The following is a 19,227-nucleotide window of genomic DNA, read 5'->3' as shown; positions in this document are numbered from 1 at the left end:
TCAAGTGATAGCACATGCTGGAGAGGTTGTGGAGAAAAGGGAACCCTCCTCCATTGCTGGTGGGAATGTAAACTGGTTCAACCACTCTGAAAGTCAATCTGGCGCTTTCTCAGACAACTAGGAGTAGTGCTACCTCAAGACCCAGCTATATCACTCCTAGGTATATACCCAAAATTTGCTCAAGTACACAACAAGACATTTGTTCAACCATGTTCGTAGCAGCTTTATTTGTAATAGCCAGAACTTGGAAACAACCCAGATGTCCATCAACGGAGGAATGGATACAGAAATTGTGGTATTTTTACACAATGGAATACTACTCAGCAATCAAAAAGGAGGAAATCATGAAATTTGCAGGCAAGTGGTGGGATCTAGAAAAGATCATTCTGAGTGAAGTATCCCAGAAGGAGAAAGACAAACTTGGTATATACTCGCTTATATAGACCTACAAGACATGATAAACATAATGAAATCTACACACCTAAAGAAGATAATCAAGAAAGTGGACACAGGTGAAGGTGATTAATCCTCATTTAGAAAGACAAATGGGATGTGCATTGAACTTATGACAGGAGTCTACCACAAAAGGCATCTGAAAGTCTCTACCTAGCAGTGTTTCAAAGCAGACACTAAGACTCATAACCAAACCCTCGGCAGAGTGCAGGGAATCATATGAAAGAAGGGGAGTTAGTATGATATGAAAAGCATAGGAGCTCTACAAGAACCAAATATATCCAGGCACAGGGTCTTTTCTGAGACTGACACTCAACCAAGGACCATCTATGGATATAACCTAGAACTTCTGCTCCGATGTGGCCCGTGGTAGCTCAGTAACCAAGTAGTTTTCCAAAGTAAGGGGAACACGGACTATTTCTAACAGGATCTCAAGGGCAGGCTGTTTGACACCCCCCCCCCAGGGGAGAAGCAGTCTGTTAGGCCACAGAGGAGGACTTTGCAGCCAGCCCTAAAGATACCTGATAAAACAGGATCAGATGAAAGGGGAGGAGGTCCTTCCCTATCAGGGGACTTGGAAAGGGGAATGGAGGAGACCAGTGAGGGAGTGTGGGGTTGGGGAGGGAATGAGGGAGCGGGATACAGCTGGGACACAGAGTTAACAAAATGTAACTAAAAAGAAAAAGAAAAAAAAAAAAGAAAAAAAAAGAAAAGTATTAAGGAAGAGTAAAACAATGGCTGAACCATTGTATAATCCAACTGTAATACAACAATCCTTTAATTCTAAGCTTATCACAGGTATTTACAAAAAAAAAAAAAAAGGACTTTCTAAGACAGTGATTTATTACCACTTTCAAATAACAGTGTGCACATAGCCAGGGACAGAATGTCCAACACAGCCGCTATCTATTAACACAGAAAGTTAACTCTAAGCACGTAATTAACCTCCTGGCCTAGAGCTTTAAAAAACCAAAATAAACTCCTGCAATCTCTTTCATAATTTATGGACTAACAGAATTTATGTCACAGTCTGTGGATTCCCTCGCTGACTGGGCCTCAGCTTTCACTGACCCTGAGAAGCTATAAACTCACTGGAGAACATGCTCCACCATTCCAGCTGACCTGTAGAGCACTACCTCCCTCATCCCCTCACCGGACACTGGATGATAAATTACAGAGCTCCGCACCAAACAGAAACCTACGTGTTCACCTTCACGAACAGTGAGTGTGCCCTTCAGTCACCCCAGGCCAGCACCCATTTGACAGCAAACCCTGCCTGTAGCCTGTACTCTACACATTCACTGACAGTGTATGGATAGATAAGCAAGATGACTTAGGAATGGAAGGCCCACGACTGAACCATTAAGTGAGTCTGAGCTCCTGTGACTAAACCCTGCAGAAATAAACAAAGCACATGGCCATCACACTGCTCGAACACACCATACTACATAACTTTCATGGGCATCTATAGCTGTTCTTTAAAAAGGTCACAGTGCTGGGACTACTTTCTAGCTTATCAGTTAAGAGAAAGATTTAGAGGACAGTAGCTTGTTAAAGAACCCAATTGCCTGCTCTTTGATCACCTCCCCCTGGCGATGCAGCCTTGCCAGGCCACAGAGGAAGAGCATCCAGGTTGTCCTGATGAGACTTAACAAGCTATGGGCAAATGGCAGAGGAGGAGGACTCCCCCTTTCAGTGGACTAGGGAAAGAGGATGGGGAGAGAGGGAAGGGAAGGTGGGACTGGGGGGAGTTGAGGGAGGGGGCTTCAGTTGGTATATATTGTAAAAAAAAAATTAAAAAAAAAAGACCTTATATATCAATAAGTGTTCTTGGAAAAAGATATGCAAATGACCCAAATGGCCCTTCCAATTAGAAACCTAGCCAGGGAAACAGATGAACAAAAAAATAAGATGGTGTTTTGGTTTGAATGGTTATGGCCTCCATAGACTCATGTGTTTGAATGCTTGATCCAAGGGGAGTGGCACTGGAAGTGTGACCTTGTTGCAGGAAATGTGTCACTGTGGGGTTGTGTTTGAGGTCTCCCTATGCTCGAGCTACAGAAAGAGACAGTCTCCTTCTGCTTTCGATCAAGATGTAGAACTCTCAGCACTTTCACCAGCACCAAGTCTGCCTGGACGCTGCCTGGATGCTTCCAGACATTATGATAATGAACTAACCCTCTCGAACTGTAAGCCAGTCCCAATTAAATGTTTTGCCTTGGTCATGGTGTCTATTTATAGCAATAAAACCCTCACTAAGAGAGAAGCAGAAAAGAAATTCATACAGAATAAAAACATGATGCTGAGATAGTTTAGTTTATAAAGTATTTTCCATGCTCAAAGGCCAGTTCTCTATTGAACCCCAGAACGTAGGTAAACTTAGGTTGATGTACATCTGTGGGGAACTACAGACAGGAAGATCCCTGGAGCTCCCAGCCAGCTCCTTATTGAGCTTTAGGCTGTGGAAGATCTATGTGTAAGAAAGAAAAAGAAAAGACAAAGTAAAGAAAAGGGAGATAGAGGCTAAGATAAAACTATCTGAGGGTATCCTCACATCTTCACAACATACACAAACACATACACAGAGAGAGAGAGAGAGAGAGAGAGAGAGAGAGAGAGAAAGAGAGAGAGAGAACTTTCTAACTAAGTTTGTGGATGGTTGGCCAAATATTTACCCTTGAGTTCTTCACTAAACTGTAACTCTATAGATACTGATATGTTGGATCTTGAACTATGTGTTCAATTCTTATTTTTAGAGCCAGTTTCCCACAAACAGCAGGATAAAGCAACAGTAATGCGAATGGAAAGGAAGGCAAGGGATTTTGATACAGAGAGGGCCTAGATCAGAACACAAAGGCTAACAATTCTTAACTACTGGTATATCTCTGAGCAAAAGATGTTCATCTATACACTCAATAAATACTCCAGAGGCTCTGTTTGTTTGTTTTTTTTCTTTCACAGTGTCAAGGAGCGGTCTCAAGTGTATAATATAAATATATCAGTTAAACATGATTTTAAGGTGGGCAAGAACTTATACACTCCCAAACAAAGTAAATTTTAAGAGTATTTGATTTGCATTTTCCTGATGGCTGATAACGTTGAACATTCCTTTAAGTGTTTCTCTGCCATTTGATATTCCTCTATTGAGAATTCCCTGTTTAGCTCTGTTCCCCATTTTTTAATTGGATAACTTGATTTATTGCTTTTCAACTTCTTTAGTTCTTTTTATATACTGGATATTAGCCCTCTGTCAGATAGAGGGTTGGTGAAGATTATTTCCCAATCTATAGGCAGTCGTTTTGTTTTGAGGATGGTATCTGTCCTTTGCTTTACAGAAGCTTTTCAGTTTCATGAGGTCCCATTTATTGATTGTTGCTCTTAGAGCCTGTGCTGTTGGTGTTCTGTTCAGGAAGTTGTCCCTGTACCAATGAGTTCTAGGGTCTTCCCCACTTTTTCTTCTAACCAATTGAATGTGTCTGGTTTTATGTTGAGGTCTTTGATCCACTTGAATTTCGACCCTGAGATTTCACCTTACACCCATCAGAATGGCCAAGATCAAAACCTCAAGTGACAACACAACCTGGAGAGGTTGTAGAGAAAGGGGAACTCTCCTCCACTGCTGGTGGGAATGTAAACTGGTACAACCACTCTGGAAAGCAATCTAGTGCTTTCTCAGACAAATAGGAATAGCGCTTCCTCAAGATCCAGCTATACCACTCCTAGGCATATATCCAAAAGAGGCTCAAGTACACAATAAGGACATTTGCTCAACCATGTTTGTAGAAGCCTTATTTGTAATAGCCTGAAGCTGGAAACAACCCAGATGCCCCTCAACTGATGAATGGATACAGAAATTGTGGTACATCTACACGATGGAATACTACTCAGCAATTAAAAACAAGGAATTCATGAAATTTGCAGGTAAACGGTGGGATCTGGAAAGGATCATCCTGAGTGAGCTGTCCCAGAAGCGGAAAGACACACATGGTATATACTAACTCATATAGACATATAATATAGGATAATCCTACTAAAATCTGTACACCTAAAGAAACTAATCAAGAGGGAGGACTCTGGCTAAAATGCTCAATCTCCACTCTGAAAGGCAAAGAGGATGGACATTAGAAGAAGAAGAAAACAGGAAACAAGTTAGGAGCCTCCCACAGAGGGCCTCTGAAAGGCTCTGACCTGTATAGGCTATCAAAGCAGATGTTGAGATTTATGGCCAAACTTTGGGCAGAATGCAGGGAATCTTATGGAAGAAGTGGGGAATAATAGTAAAAGCTGGAGAGAACAGGAGGTCCACAAGGAGAGCAACAGAACCAAAAAATTTGAGCACAGGGGTCTTTCCTGAGACTCATAATCCAACCAAGTACCATGCATGGAGATAACCTAGAACCCCTGCACAGATGTAGCCCATGGCAGTTCAGTGTCCAAGTGGGTTCCATAGTAAAGGGAACAGGGACTGTCTCTGACATGAACTGATTGGCCCACTCTTTGATCAACTCTCCCTGAGGGGGTAGCAGCCTACTAGGCCATAGAGGAAGACAATGCAGCTACTCCTGAGACCTAACAGACTAGAATCAGAAGGAAGAAAAAGAAACCCTTCCCTAGCAGTGGACTTGGGGAGGAGACTGTGTGGAGAAGGGGGAGAAAGGGAGGGATTCGGAGAGGGGAAGAGGAAGGGAACTAGAAGGGGATACAAAGTAAATAAAGTATAATTAAAAATAAAAAAACATTGATATACTAAAAAAAAAGAGAACTTTGAAGGTTACCGTGGTCTAATGCCAAGGAAGAATCAGCATCCACAATTCAGTATTCATAGCACATTTTTTTCCTTTAATCCAAGTTCTTTAAACATTTCTTTATTTAAGTCTTAATCAGGAATATAGCCATTTAAAATGCATCTTGTCAAAGTTAATACACAGGGATTTTAATTATGCTCAGTATGATGCCTAACTAATTCCTTATCAACATTCAACATAGATTTTTATTAAAAAATCCCAACATATACCCAATTTAAGATTTTGATAAAATTGGAAGAAAAGATATGAACTTGAAAATTCTCACAAGCTGCAATAAAGAAATGGAAACTAAATATAATAATATAAGAAATAGAGTGTCATTCAATAAGATTTGCCAAGTAATATTAATGAATAAAACTCATTTGAATTTGGAAAGGAGTCTTAATTTTTGTGCCAGTATGACAACAGAATTTTCAAGACAGTGCTTATGGTAACTCTTGGTCCAGAGTAGGCAATGGCCTTAGCAAATGTAAAGAACTGCAGGACTCAAAAAGATGTTTCCTGGATGACCTGTGCCTCCCGTTACAGACTCCTTCATGGGTGAAAGGTTCAACCCAGACTGACGGATTTTAAAGTGATGGAACGGAAAAGGATCACTGAAATAATTTTAGGTTGCACGTGACAGCAAATCCTTTTCTAAAAGTCTGCTTCTTTATTTTCAGTCTAGTAGCAAAAAATAGCCTAAATTATTTGATCAAGACTATTACAATACTCTGTAGGCTTGCTGCACACTGTGCAACTCCAGCGACATATCACAGGATGAATGAAGAAACAGGTACAAAGCTGTCTCCTCAGAAACCAGTCAAGTCAAACGATGTCTTCATTCTCACTAATGGCTTGTGATTAGAAAACAGTTATTTCCTATAAAAGCATGTTAACCTGGAGTGGAATTCCTGTGTCACTTTCAACAAAATAAATATTTCTACATTTCCTAATAAGATACCTTGGTTAGACTGCTAATGTGCTCAACAGCTCAACAGCTGTGGAGAGAAACAAGGGCTCCCTAGGGCCCTCCACAACGGTCAAGTGTGAGGTGTTGAGGCGGCAGTTTGTGCGCCCCTCAGACAGCACTGTGCCCGCAGACCTGTGTCGGTGCCACTGTGATCAGGCACCCTCTCGCTTGAAGTGTTTCACCGACCATCCCATAAACAATACGGAATTCCTTACAGCTGGTACCCCAGAGAGCACCAGAAACTGCAAAACAGCATTAAAAACGGGTGGATGAAACCATACGGTTCCACAGAGGAAAATGAAAATAAAGGCAGAGAAAGATAATTTAGCAAAACCTCAAGCCGTGGGAGCCCTGCTGCTCTTCGGCCAGAGTACCCAAAGTACCCAAGTAACTGTCGTCACTGGGCTTAGCTCTGGGATAAGTGCATGCTCAGCTTCTAAAGATGAGCTGCGACACTGCTTATACACGCATGGAAGAGAAAACCACGTCAGGGCTGCTGCAGCCACCAGCCGCCAGCCAGACAGCCCCAGCGCTGCAGCAGTGCGGCAGCCACTCGGCAGGAGGCTAGCACTGAACAGGCTTGTCAAAGGACACAAAGCAGGGTTGGAAAATGGGACTCTAAACCGCTCTGAGTCTAAACAGAAAAATATGGTGATGAAAAACGCCCACACAAACAAGCAGGTACACAAGAATTTGTTCATACACACACACACTCTCCTCCTTTTCTGTCCCCTGCATGTGCATAAAAAACTGTCTATGTACACACACACACATATACATAGACTCACCATGCCTCAATTCGGCCCAGAGTCAGATATATGGTAAACTATATCCACTGCAAAATGATTAGAATTTTAGAATATTCCATATATATATATATATATATATATATATATATATATATAATGTCTATAATATGAACTATTTTTTAGACAACAGGACAAACATAATATATTTGATACTTTCTCACATAAAATTCTTGAATTTCAACAAGCTAATTACTTTCAGATTCAAGGTCTGGAAAGCCTTATCAATTAAGCTATACAGCTTCTACAGAGAGATGATACTTAAGAAATTTTTATTTCCCTACTATTTGTTCTTTCTACAAGCACGCAAAGTTCACAAAAATGGAAACATTAGGAGTACTCAAGTTCTATTTGACTGGGTCTATCTTTTCTGTGCTGGAATCGATGCTTTAATGTTTTCTAAACTCTATGAGTCTCATGACACCGAGCTTGATTTAGTCATACAAGCGTATCTTAGGGATTACTTTACTATAAGCATATTACTCTGATATGTAGAAAAAACTCACTTTCTCTATAAACCTCCCGCTTTCCTTCTATCTACAAACAGAACTGGGATACATCTATGCAGACATGCAAACTACAATAATTTCTCAGTGTACCAAAGCAATGTCTACTAAGTATGGCTGGCATACAAAGACTGCTGCCCTCACCAGACCTAACTCCACATGGCCTCAGTGACACAGCAGGAAGGGAGGGCCAAGGACATCCATGCTACCCCACTGGAGGGCTATTTCCTAATCATCATGCCTTCCTGTCAGAGGGCACTGAGCGGGGTGCAGGCAGCTGTGGGCACTGCTCATTGTGACACCTGTTCAAAGAACGGCCCTCTGATGCTCCTTTCCTTCGGTGTCTCTGGCCTTTTGGATATATTTTATTTCTTGGACCCCTTGTTTATTGTCTTAAAACCCTTGCTTTCTCTAGATAATTTCTCAGACATACTCTATAACGTACCCAGCATCCATCATGCTTGGTTTGTCTCTGGTTATGTGTTTCATTTACAAGTATGTGAGTGACTATTCTAAGGACATAACTTTTAGCTTTGTCCACAGAAAATTCAAATTATGCTCTAATGTCCTTTCATTATCCCTAAAGTCATAGTGTCAATTTTTTTATCTACCTAAACTAATAATTCTTCATCCATAAAACAGTTATTACTCTAGACACTGTACTGGGTGTAGGAAATATGATTTTTTATGTCATGTATTATGGCCTTTCATCAGAAAGCTTCAGCTACATAATTCAATAAATGCATTCTGTTTGGTGGAAAGATAATTCAGACGAGCATTAAATCATTTAGAAAGCAGAAATAATGTAAGAATCATTTTTTCTACACAATAGATAAACTGCAGTCAAACTTCTTTCAAGAATATTTAGCTATTCACCAGTAGCCACCTTCTCTTTCCCTGGAGAAGTTTCACAGGAAAAGTAACAGAAATGAGTCTGGGACCCTTAAGAGTCAGCAAATATCACAGTCCCCTCAGGCCACACAAGTAAAACTCTAGAGAATCTGATCAGAAAGGCAGGTACTTTTTAATTCAGAAAGGCAGCTCTCGTGTACGTGACAGACTGGATCAAGAGGAGGCCTTCTGTCTATGTAAACATGAGGCTGCCCAGCAGAATCCTGTATATCATACTTACATTTCAACTAAAAATTAACTAGTATTTACACTTGAGTATATTTTACTCAATTTTGGAGATGGTTCTCAAGTAAAAAGAATTGGTTTTGATGATCCTCCTAGAAAAGTTAACTGCGTCTGGGTCCTCTTTGGACATTATTGCTCTCTGACCTAACACTGACTTCCAGGGTTTCAGCCCCAGGTCACTCTCCATACCTGTGTGGCTCCGGATGTGAACTCTCAGGGTCCCACTGCTGGCGAATTTCTGGCCACAATATGGGCAGACTTTCTCCTTTTCTCCTGTGTGTGTCTGAACAAGAATAAAAATGGTTGATGATAAATACAAAGGCTTTGGTAAAGATGATTAAGTACTTCTGACAATAGTAAATCTGTATTTTTCAAGATTATGTTTCATTAAAATGATTTAATGTCACAATGCGACTTTAAACAATTTATCATGGATAATCCCAGGGGTTCAAAGATCCCTTAGAAGCATGCATTAGTGTTAATTCAAAAATAATTCTGCAGTTTACTGCTTAAGCCTTTATGTCTAACTAAACGTGATTAAGTTATATAAAACCAGTGCATGGAGCAAAACCACACAATCAAAATGAGGCCAGAATTGCCTGTGATTGTTGCCAAGTGACATTTCCTTTGAATCATTTTCCAAATTCTTTGTGCGTATTTCACTCTGAAGGGCAGAATTAATCTCAAGAAAGTCATATGTTACTTATGCTATGCTTTTCTGGACAGATTTTTACTACAAAACAGAAAGCATGTACATCTAGTTTGATCTTGAAAACCAGCAGGTGTTAACTGAGCAGTCGATTGGAAAGAGAGTTTCTGGCCTCAACATATTATGTATGCACCAAACAATCATACCGGAGAAAGAGAAAGAGCACCAGCAAAACAGAGTTTAAAGAAGCCAGTAACTAGGGCTGGAAATAAAACCCAGTGCTCGGTTGCTTGCCTACCACACAGGAAACTCTGGGTTCAATCAACACCAAATATATAAACAAACAAATGAAAACTGCAAAACAAAACTGCTGACAGCCCCACAAGGAGGGGTAGACAGAGTATGTTAAGGCCTCAGAAACTCAATAGGAGACTAAGTTTTCCACCAACATAACTTTTGTTTTCTTCATTCTAGTGAATAAGGGGTCACAGTAATCTGTGAAGCATCAGGGGTTTTCACACTTAGAGCAAAGGGAAAAGTTGGGGTGAGGACTAATGCAGAGATCGGGGGGAAGCAGTTTCTTCAGCTATTTTTATGTTTGTTTTTATAATATTGTTTTGAGAGTATGTTCCGATAGTAGCCTGGAAATTATTAAAAGCAGGTGGTGTCTGGTACTAGTTGATTATGACCATCAAGTTAGAGTTGCATAGGGACTCAGTGAATCCTGCGGAGGAAGGGGAAGAGCTAGGAAAGTCAAGGAAACCACAAAACCCCCAGAACCAACAAACCTGTCCTCACAGGGGCTCACAGGGCCTGAAACAACAAATCATGGGTTTGACCTGGCCTTCTGCACACGCTGTGGTGCTTCCTCCTAACAGAGGAAGCAGGGATTATTTCTGACATGTTTGCCTGCTTTTGGGATCCCTGTCTTCCTACCAGGTTCCCTAGTCCAACCTTAACATGAAAGGAGGCGCCTACTCTTACTGCAACTTAACGTGCCATGTTTGGTTGGTATCCTTGGGAGGCCTGTAGTTTTCTCAAGGAGTGGATGAGAAGGAAAGAGGTAGAGGGAGGAGAAGGACTGATAGGAGGGGAGGGAGGGAAAACTGACTGGAGGTAAGATATGAAAGAATTAAATTAATTAAAAAAAAGTTGCATAGTGGATTACTGATAAAGACCTTACTGGATGTGTGCAATGGCATTTCCAGATTATCAGATCACGAAGTCTTTGACACAGTCCAGGGTTGGATTTAAATCTGATGGCCTTGTCAGTAGGTGGGCAAAAAGTAGGAGGTGGGGCCTAGCTGAAGAGTGTCAGTAGGGGTGTCTCCTTAGGAATATATCTTGCCATGCTCCTCCTGTATTTCCCTTTCCTGCTTCCTGCTCACAATGAGGTGAACAGGTTTTATCTTCACCGTGCTCGCACCACCAACTTTGGAACCCTTAACTGACTGTCATAAAATAGCTTTGCCATTTAAAGTGCTTTAAAATGCATTTATTATAATGCTGTATATTTATTTATAAAATACAAAAACAGACTCTCAATTTGCATACTACAAAAAGTAATCTCAGAATCACAAATGAAACGATTTTATGTGACCTGAATCAGTATGTGTGAAACCCCAGTTCTGCATCAGGGAATCCCCTGTGCCCTGGGCTTTCTGTAAATACCTGAATTAGTCCTATAAAAACAACCTACTTGAGGTGCTACTCATATTTTCACAAGAAATCATCTGTATTAGGTGAATATGGTTGAAAGTCAAGAGAGTCTTAGTATTTCCCAAGCGCACCCATCAGTAAAGCTAAGGGTTTCACAAAATGTAACTGAGGTTTCATTCCATGGGAAAATGCCTATTCTGAAAAACAGAGACCACGGGTGTTTCTTGGATAGTTAGCATAATCACATACTTGCTATTGCTAGCAAGCATGTCATAAGTTGATATAAACCTGTCGCACGACAGTCAGCACGTGCGCCCATAATCTCACAGTGGCTTCCAATGCACTGTTTGGCGAAGCCCCCACTTGCCTTCTTGTGACTCCTGAGCACAGAAGGTGTAACAAAGGCCTTATTGCACAGCTCACATCGGTACTTCTTGTGTCTTTCATGGACCACCTGCACATGAACATTTAAGGTGTCCTTCCTCTTAAACGTAGCGTCGCAGTGATGGCACTTGAAAGTCCTCTCACCTGAGAATACAAGTCACTTGTCATGCCACATGCACAGGACTTCGGGTTTCCTTGTCTTAAAATACCAGGATTTCCTAGTTCTGATGTATTATTTCTATCAGATTCCTTGTCTTAATTTCATCTGAACTTTCGCCAGCCTTAACCCCTAGAAGCTAGCCAGAGAGCTGCCTTTTGGTTTTCAGTGTACAAGAAAAGAGCTGGCATGTTAGTCCACGGGAAAGAGATGTGTTTATAATACCAGCCCTCATGTCTGGAAGTGAATCTACTCGTAGTGTTAACAGTGTGAAACAAGACCTAATACTTTGTGCTCTGTGCTTTAGCCGGTCTGGCTCTCCTACTGCTTTAACTCGCGGGTCTTCACCGAGGCCTGTCTGCACCCTACACTGCTGACCTGGCCAGATTCCACACTGTAGCTTCAGAGAGCCTCTCCTAGTGTTGCTCATCCTCATTTTAGCCACAGACCACACAGCACAGCCTCATAAGCCACTTTGCTCCTTTCTCTAAAGCAGCGCTGCTGAGAACCAAGAAGGCAATCCTGAAAGTATCAGATTACTGATTTTACAATTTCTTTTGCTGGTTGTGTACAATAAAATTTTATTTTTCCCAACAAAAATTCCCTGAGCATAAAGCCAAATTCAGTCACATGCATCTCAAAAGGATGACTGAAGTCCACTTGTATAAATGCCTATTCTAAAATCCGTCCCTCTCTTAAGCCATCTGATAGAATACTTCCCATGGCAGTGCAACAAATTTCATTCTTTAAAAAGTTGTTCTTTGTGAGGAAGTGGAAAGCTAGGACGAGCACTGAACAGGTCCGCCAGTGACCGGCCCGCACTGCAACAGCCCCACCCTTCTCTACAGGAAGCAGTTTCCTTCCTCCTGGTCAACACCAATGTGTACTAGACCTTAAGATCTCTATTGCTTTTCTGATTAGGCATTTGGCTTGAGCAGAGAAATTTCCTTCTGTTACCCCTGTTTACAACCAACTGTCACATGCTCGTATTCGGAGTATTTAAGCAGCAGTAGGAGCTTTATGTGTGCAATTTTCTTAAAAGCTGTGTATCTGTCTGGAGTGTAATAAAAGCAATTTACCTCCCCAAATAAGCAAGCACATAGCCAGGAATTTTACATGAACTGAGATAGGTGCCTGCCTGCGAGACACCCGGATGTGGAGGAGGGGTCCACTGCCTGAACGGCCGCTGTCACGCTCCAGATGCTCAGTTTCTCCTTGAAACGGGGTTGAGTTGGATGTGCGCCTCTGAACATCTCCAACTTTAGGCCTGTGAGCTAATAAAACCCTGGCCTGGGAGAGAGCTGCCTGTTTTACAGAGGTAGACATGCTCCCTTAACCACCGTGGTTAAAAGACAATGAAAGTCTGTTTCAATGTAATGTTCAATGTACACTAAATATGGGGTATCTTTTTATATACAAATTATAAACACTAGGAAGAGAAGATGTAAAATAAAGTATCTCATAGAATGATTAATGGTACTGTAAGAAAACAAAGTAATCTTTCTTCTTTATGTTTTAAACAGATTGTTTTACAATTCACCATGAACTTCTGGAACTCTTAAAAAGTCTAAGAACACACTGGAAGTCACTCTATCTGTCCTCAGCTGCCAGCACTGTGACTTACTGTTGTGGATTAGCAGGTGTCTTTGCAGAGAAAAGGGGGTGCGGAACAAGGCTTTGCATTCATCACACTGGAATGGCCGCTCCTCGGAGTGGGTCTGCAGAAGAAACACGCCACGTCAGGGAAGGGAGAGTGAGCTCATCATTACAGGTAGCAGATGGCACACCGTTTCTCCTCGCAGCTCTCTGCTCCCGAGGAGAAGCACAGCCACGTGCACTCACGGGAAGAAAGCATTTGTTCTGTGAAACTCTCAAAGTAATTAGAAATGTGATAAATATCAAAGGAGATTGTTATTACTATCTCAAATTAGTAATCTAAACACACAGAGAGACTTTGTCAGATGTATTCTGTAAGCCAACACGGCAAATTTAAAACAAACATGGTCTCCACTTTTTCCCTAAAACTTCACTGAAGCATTTAAAGTCATCTGAATTTTCAGGGTTACTTTGTGTTTAAGTTGCAACAGAGTATGGACTCAAACAGTTAAGCATTCACGCAACACTTGATTTGTATTAGATGCCATGCTAAATACAAGAGCTAATGGACTCCAAGAGCCAAGTTCCTGATTACAATGCTTCTATTGTCACCATTTTAAGATGAAAACCTAAAGACCTGCCAAAAATGTGTGCCCTGGTAAAGGCTGTGGTACATGACAGACAAACATGTATTGAAATGGTCACACAGAAGTTGAAGTCAATTTAACAAAAACTGTCAACAAACTCTTATTCTATACTGTGGATAGCAAGATTTAATTAGTTTTTTTAGATTTTTATATTGTATGCGTATGAGCATTTTGCCTGTCTGTGTATGGCCTGTGCACCCTGGGGCCTGCAGAGAACAGGGCATCAGATCTCCCGGAACTGGAGTTACAGATGGTTATGAACTGCCATGTGGGTGCTGGAAACTGAGCCTCGGTCTTCTCTACAGGAACAGAAAGTTCTCTTAACTGCTGAGCCATCTCTTGCATCCCAGATGGCAAAATTTAATAAGGCTCACAAATATATTTTCAAAACCCTCAAAACTTAAACAGTATTCTTTCATTATGACAAAATAAGCTATAAATTGGATGGGTTTATGGTATTAGTATAAAAATGCGCGGGGGGGGGAACTGAAGGAAGATACTTTATTAACATTATATTGACATAGGATTTCACAATTTGATGAATGTTTCAATCTTCAATAACAAGGAACATCACTAAGAACAATGGTGTGACATAAACATAATCATGACTGTGTCCACTGTCGATACATAAAGGATAGGGGAAACAAATATCCAAAGCCAGGATAAATTTAAGATGTTTAAATGTATTATTTGGCCACAGAAAATATAGAGGAAATAAAAACAGAGCAGGAGAACATTTCTTCCACTATGTAACATCAACTGACCTTATGAACACAGCATTCCAAGCTGTCTGACTGAAGTATGGAATACTGAAATTGAAGACGATGTCTTCTACTACTTTTCTTTTGGAGTTTTCTGTTTTGTTTTTTAAAATTAATGTAGCATCAAACCTTATATTAGTAATGTTAAAAACTGTTGTTTTATGTCACAAATATTTTATTACTGAAAACTTTTCAATATTTCAAAAATATTTCAGAAGGGTTCTGATGCAACTAAAGCTGGGCCCATCACTTCTTACAGTAGGAGAGAAGCCATGTGGATTCAGTATTTGTTTATCCACATCGTGCTTTTGGAGACAGTCTTGCTACAAAGCTTAGGCTGGCCTTGAGCTTGTGTCAATCCTCAGAACTTTTTATCACAAATGCTGAGACTGAAGATACACACCATCACATCGGCTTCAGCGATTTTTTTCAAAGTGAAGAATAAAACATTAAATGTCATAGAAGAAAATGTGAGTTAATATTTAAGTGGGACAATGTTTTCTAAGTATATATTTAATTAAAAAATTAAATGAATTTAAAACTGCAAAGGAAAAATGGTTTACAATCACCAAAGAAAATATGTGTGACAAAAAAAATAACAGTTTAACATTGCTAATATTATGTTTGAGGATACATTAATTTTCAAAAACTGGAAAACTCCCAAAGAAACGTGGTGGAAGAACCTGCTTCGATTTCATTCCGTGTTTTATATCAGCTCTAGTGTGCACTTCACTTTTATGGCTTATCCCCATTTCAGGTTATGAAGATGCAGGGAGAACAAAAGATGCTATACCCCAGGGCCTTCCTCCTCTGCCTATGATAAACACACATACTACATTAGGAAGTGACACAAGCTATGGAGGAAATGAAGAGGAGCATAGACAGTGCCTCAGTAAATAGATTTGAAATAGGTGGTCAAGAGAACTGTAGCTGATAAGCACCTTCAGCAAAGTGGCCAGATACAAAATTAACTCAAAATAATCAGTAGCACTCCTGTATAAAAAAGACAAAAGAGCTGAGAGAGAAATTAGGAAAACAATACCCTTCACAATAGCCACAAATGACATAAAGTACCTTGATGTAACCCTAACCAAAGAAGTCAAAGACTTGTATGAAATAAATTTCCAGTCTCTGAAGAAAGAAATTGAAGAAGATATCAGAAGATGGAAAGATCTCCCATGCTCATGGCTTGGCAGGATTAACATAGTAAAAATGGCCATCTTACCAAAAGCAATCTATAGATTCAATGCAATTTCCATCAAATTACCAACACAATTCTTTACAGACCTGGAAAGAAAAATTCTCAACTTCATATGGAATATGAATTGCTAAAACAATCCTCTACAAAAAAAGATCTTCTGGAGTTATCTCCATCCCTGATTTCAAGCTGTACTACAGAGCAACAATAATAAAAACTGCATGGTACTGGCATAGAAACAGAATGGTGAATCAATGGAACTGAACAGAAGACCCAGAAATAAACCCATGCACTTATGGACAACTGATTTTTGACAAAGATGCCAAAACCATAAAATGGAAAAAAGACTGCATCTTCAACAAACGGTGCTGGTCTCACTGGATATCTACATGTAGAAAAATGCAAATAGATCCATATTTATCACCCTGCACAAAACTAAAGTCCAAGCGGATCAAAGACCTCAACATAAAACTAGACACATTAAATTGGTTAGAAGAAAAAGTGGAGAAGACCCTAGAACTCATTGGTACAGGAGACAACTTTCTGAACAGAACACCAAAAGCACAGGCTCTAAGAGCAACAATCAATAAATGGGACCTCATGAAACTGAAAAGCTTCTGGAAAGCAAAGGACTCCATCATCAAAACAAAACGAATGCCTACAGATTGGGAACAAATCTTCACCAACCCTTTATCTGACAGAGGACTCATATCCAGTATAGATAAAGAACTAAAGAAGCTGAAAAGCAGCAAACCAAGTAATCCAATTAAACAAATGGGGAACAGAGCTAAACAGAGAATTCTCCATAGAAGAATATCGAATGGCTGAGAAACACTTAAAGAAATGCTCAACCTCATTAGCCATCAGGGAAATGCAAATCAAAACGACCCTGAGATTTCACCTTACACCCATCAGAATGGCCAAGATCAAAAACTCAAGTGACAACACATGCTGAAGAGGTTGTGGAGAAAGGGGAACCCTCCTCCACTGCTGCTGGGAATGTAAACTGGTACAACCACTCTGGAAAGCAATCTGGCACTTTCTCAGACAACTAGGAATAGCACTTCCTCAAGATCCAGCTATACCACTCCTAGGTATATATCCAAAAGAGGCTCAAGTACACAATAAGGACATTTGCTCAACCATGTTTGTAGCAGCTTTATTTGTAATAGCCAGAAGCTGGAAACAGCCCATATGCCCCTCCACTGAAGAATGGATACAGAAATAGTGGTACATCTAGACGATGGAATACTACTCAGCAATGAAAAATAAGGAAATAATGAAATTTACAGGTAAATGGTGGGAACTGGAAAGGATCATCCTGAGTGAGCTGTCCCAGAAGCAGAAAGACACACACGGTATATACTCACTCATATAGACATATAATATAGGATAAACCTACTAAAATCTGTACATCTAAAGAAACTAATCAAGAGGGAGGGCCATGACTAAAATGCTCAGTCCCCATGCTGAAAAGAAAAAGAGGATGGACATCAGAAGAAGAAGAAAACAGGAAACAAGTTAGGAACCTGCCACAGAGGGCCTCTGAAAGGCTCTGCTGTGCAGACTATCAAAGCAGATGCTGAGACTTATGGTCAACTATTGGTAGAGTGCATGGAATCTTATGAAAAAAGAGGGAAATAGTAAGATTTGGAGAGGACAGGAACTCCACAAGGAGAGCAACAGAACAAGAAAATTTGAACACAGGGGTCTTTCCAGAGACTCATACTCCAACCAAGGACTATTCATGGAGATAACCTAGAACCCTTGAACAGATGTAACCCATGACAGTTCAGTGTCCAAGTGGGTTCCATAGTAATGGGAACAGGGACTGCCTCTGACATAATCTGATTGGCCTGCTCTTTGATCACCTCCCCCTGAGTGGGGAGCAGCCTTACCAGGCCACAGAAGATGACAATGCAGCCACTCCTGAGGAGACCTGATAGACTAAGATCAGAAAGAAGGAGAGGGGGACCTCCCTTATCAGTGGACTTGGGGAGGGGCATTCGTGAAGAAGGGGAAAGGAAGGTGGGATTAGGAGGGGAGGAGGGACGGGTTTATGGGAGGATACAAAGTGAATAAAGTGTAATTAATTAAAAATAATTAAAGAATAAGAGACCTGTAGCACATCTGAGGGAAGTCTCCCTTGCTGAGGTGATAAAGGACAGGTACCTGGGTGATAAACACAGGGACCAGATTGTTTTACTTTTCCTAAGAACATATAAAGAAATGTCTATGCTTCCTATATGGAGGGAAATAATAGAACAAGGAGAGGTTTTCGGGAAACATACCGTACAAGAAAATTAATGAACTTTCTATCATGCTATCCCTTTCCAAAGCTTAGGGACCGTTGCAGAAGTGACGGAAAAGTGTAAGAGCCAGGGGCAGTGGGTGGCTACAAGGAAACAGTGCTTTCCAGACACGGCAGGAATGTTACACATCTGAACTCAGAGTTATGACAGCTTGTAGAAGACTTGCATAAATTCAAACCAGACAAAAAAAAATCACAGGGGAGGGTAGGTGGGCATGAAGTCCCACCCCTAGCTAAGGAGTTGTTGGGAGCTGACAGCTGGAGGGAAGGAGAGAATCAGTTTTGTTTAAAGGTGTGACGACTAGTAAGACAACAGCACTCCAGTAAAGGCCACACGTCCAAAAGTGTGTAGAGAAAAAGAAGGACACAAAGTTGAGAGGAGGGAAGAGTGAGAGTGGGTTCAGGAGGATCTGGGTAAGGGGATGAATATGATCAAACTACATATAGGAAATTCTCAAAGAATGAATAAAAACAAGAAAAATATTAACGCTAATTAAAGATAAAATGGATGCAGAGAAATAAAGAAGAGAAGCAAGGAAGGGAGTCTGTTATACAGACTCAAACCTCTCCTGAAGGCATGCTAACCCCGTGAGCTAAACGATAAACGAAACTGATTCAGTGTGTTTTATCTACATGTTTACGGGGTGTATGGGCTAAATTATGCAGCCAGATCTACAACTGGCTTCTTTAAAAGGGCTTTTCCTTCCCAGGAAAATACTCTGGAACTAGAGCAATGTTGATAAATTCAATTTAAGTTCAGTAGAGTAACAGGTAGCTCACTCAACACAGAAAAGGGTAGGCAATACTGGAGAGATTCCTCCAGAAAAATCAAAGCATTGAACAGCCAAGCTAAGACACTCACCCACTCATCTCTGGTTTTCTATATTTAAAAGTCTATACAAACTGGGGTCAAAAGTATATAAAAGTTTTTATGTAAAAATACAAGATTATGTTTAGCTCTGCCAACAAAATCTATTTGAATTATTACGATTGTCGGCCTTCATCTATTTGAATTATTACGATTGTAGGCCTTCACATATTGTAATATAGTGCTTGATTTGGTGGCGATTAACTTTTTTTAGGAAAAAAACATACTATGTTCAATAATTTGTTGGCAAGAATTCACAAGGTTATCACCTAGGAAAACACTGGAATTGTGGTGTGTGTGTGTGTGTGTGTGTGTGTGTGTGTGTGTGTGTGTGTGTG

At 40.5% G+C, this 19,227-nt stretch overlaps 1 protein-coding gene across 2 annotated transcripts in view; it reads right to left on the bottom strand.

The window, feature by feature from the left end:
* The window catches only part of Prdm5 (PR/SET domain 5), a 176,172-nt gene that overhangs the window by 55,154 nt on the left and 101,791 nt on the right, over nt 1–19,227 (bottom strand). For both annotated transcript variants that reach the window (XM_055612769.1, XM_055612770.1), the window contains 3 exons: nt 13,133–13,226; nt 11,335–11,495; nt 8,849–8,942 (listed from right to left, as the gene is read on the bottom strand). In XM_055612769.1, coding sequence (XP_055468744.1) covers nt 8,849–8,942; nt 11,335–11,495; nt 13,133–13,226 — 349 coding nt within the window. The remainder of the gene's footprint in view (nt 1–8,848; nt 8,943–11,334; nt 11,496–13,132; nt 13,227–19,227) is intronic.

This window comes from Psammomys obesus, unplaced genomic scaffold (genome assembly GCF_907164565.1).
Source record: "Psammomys obesus unplaced genomic scaffold, mPsaObe1.curated_primary_1811, whole genome shotgun sequence".
Classification (NCBI taxonomy): domain Eukaryota; kingdom Metazoa; phylum Chordata; class Mammalia; order Rodentia; family Muridae; genus Psammomys; species Psammomys obesus.
This window is presented reverse-complemented; position numbering and strand designations above follow the sequence as displayed.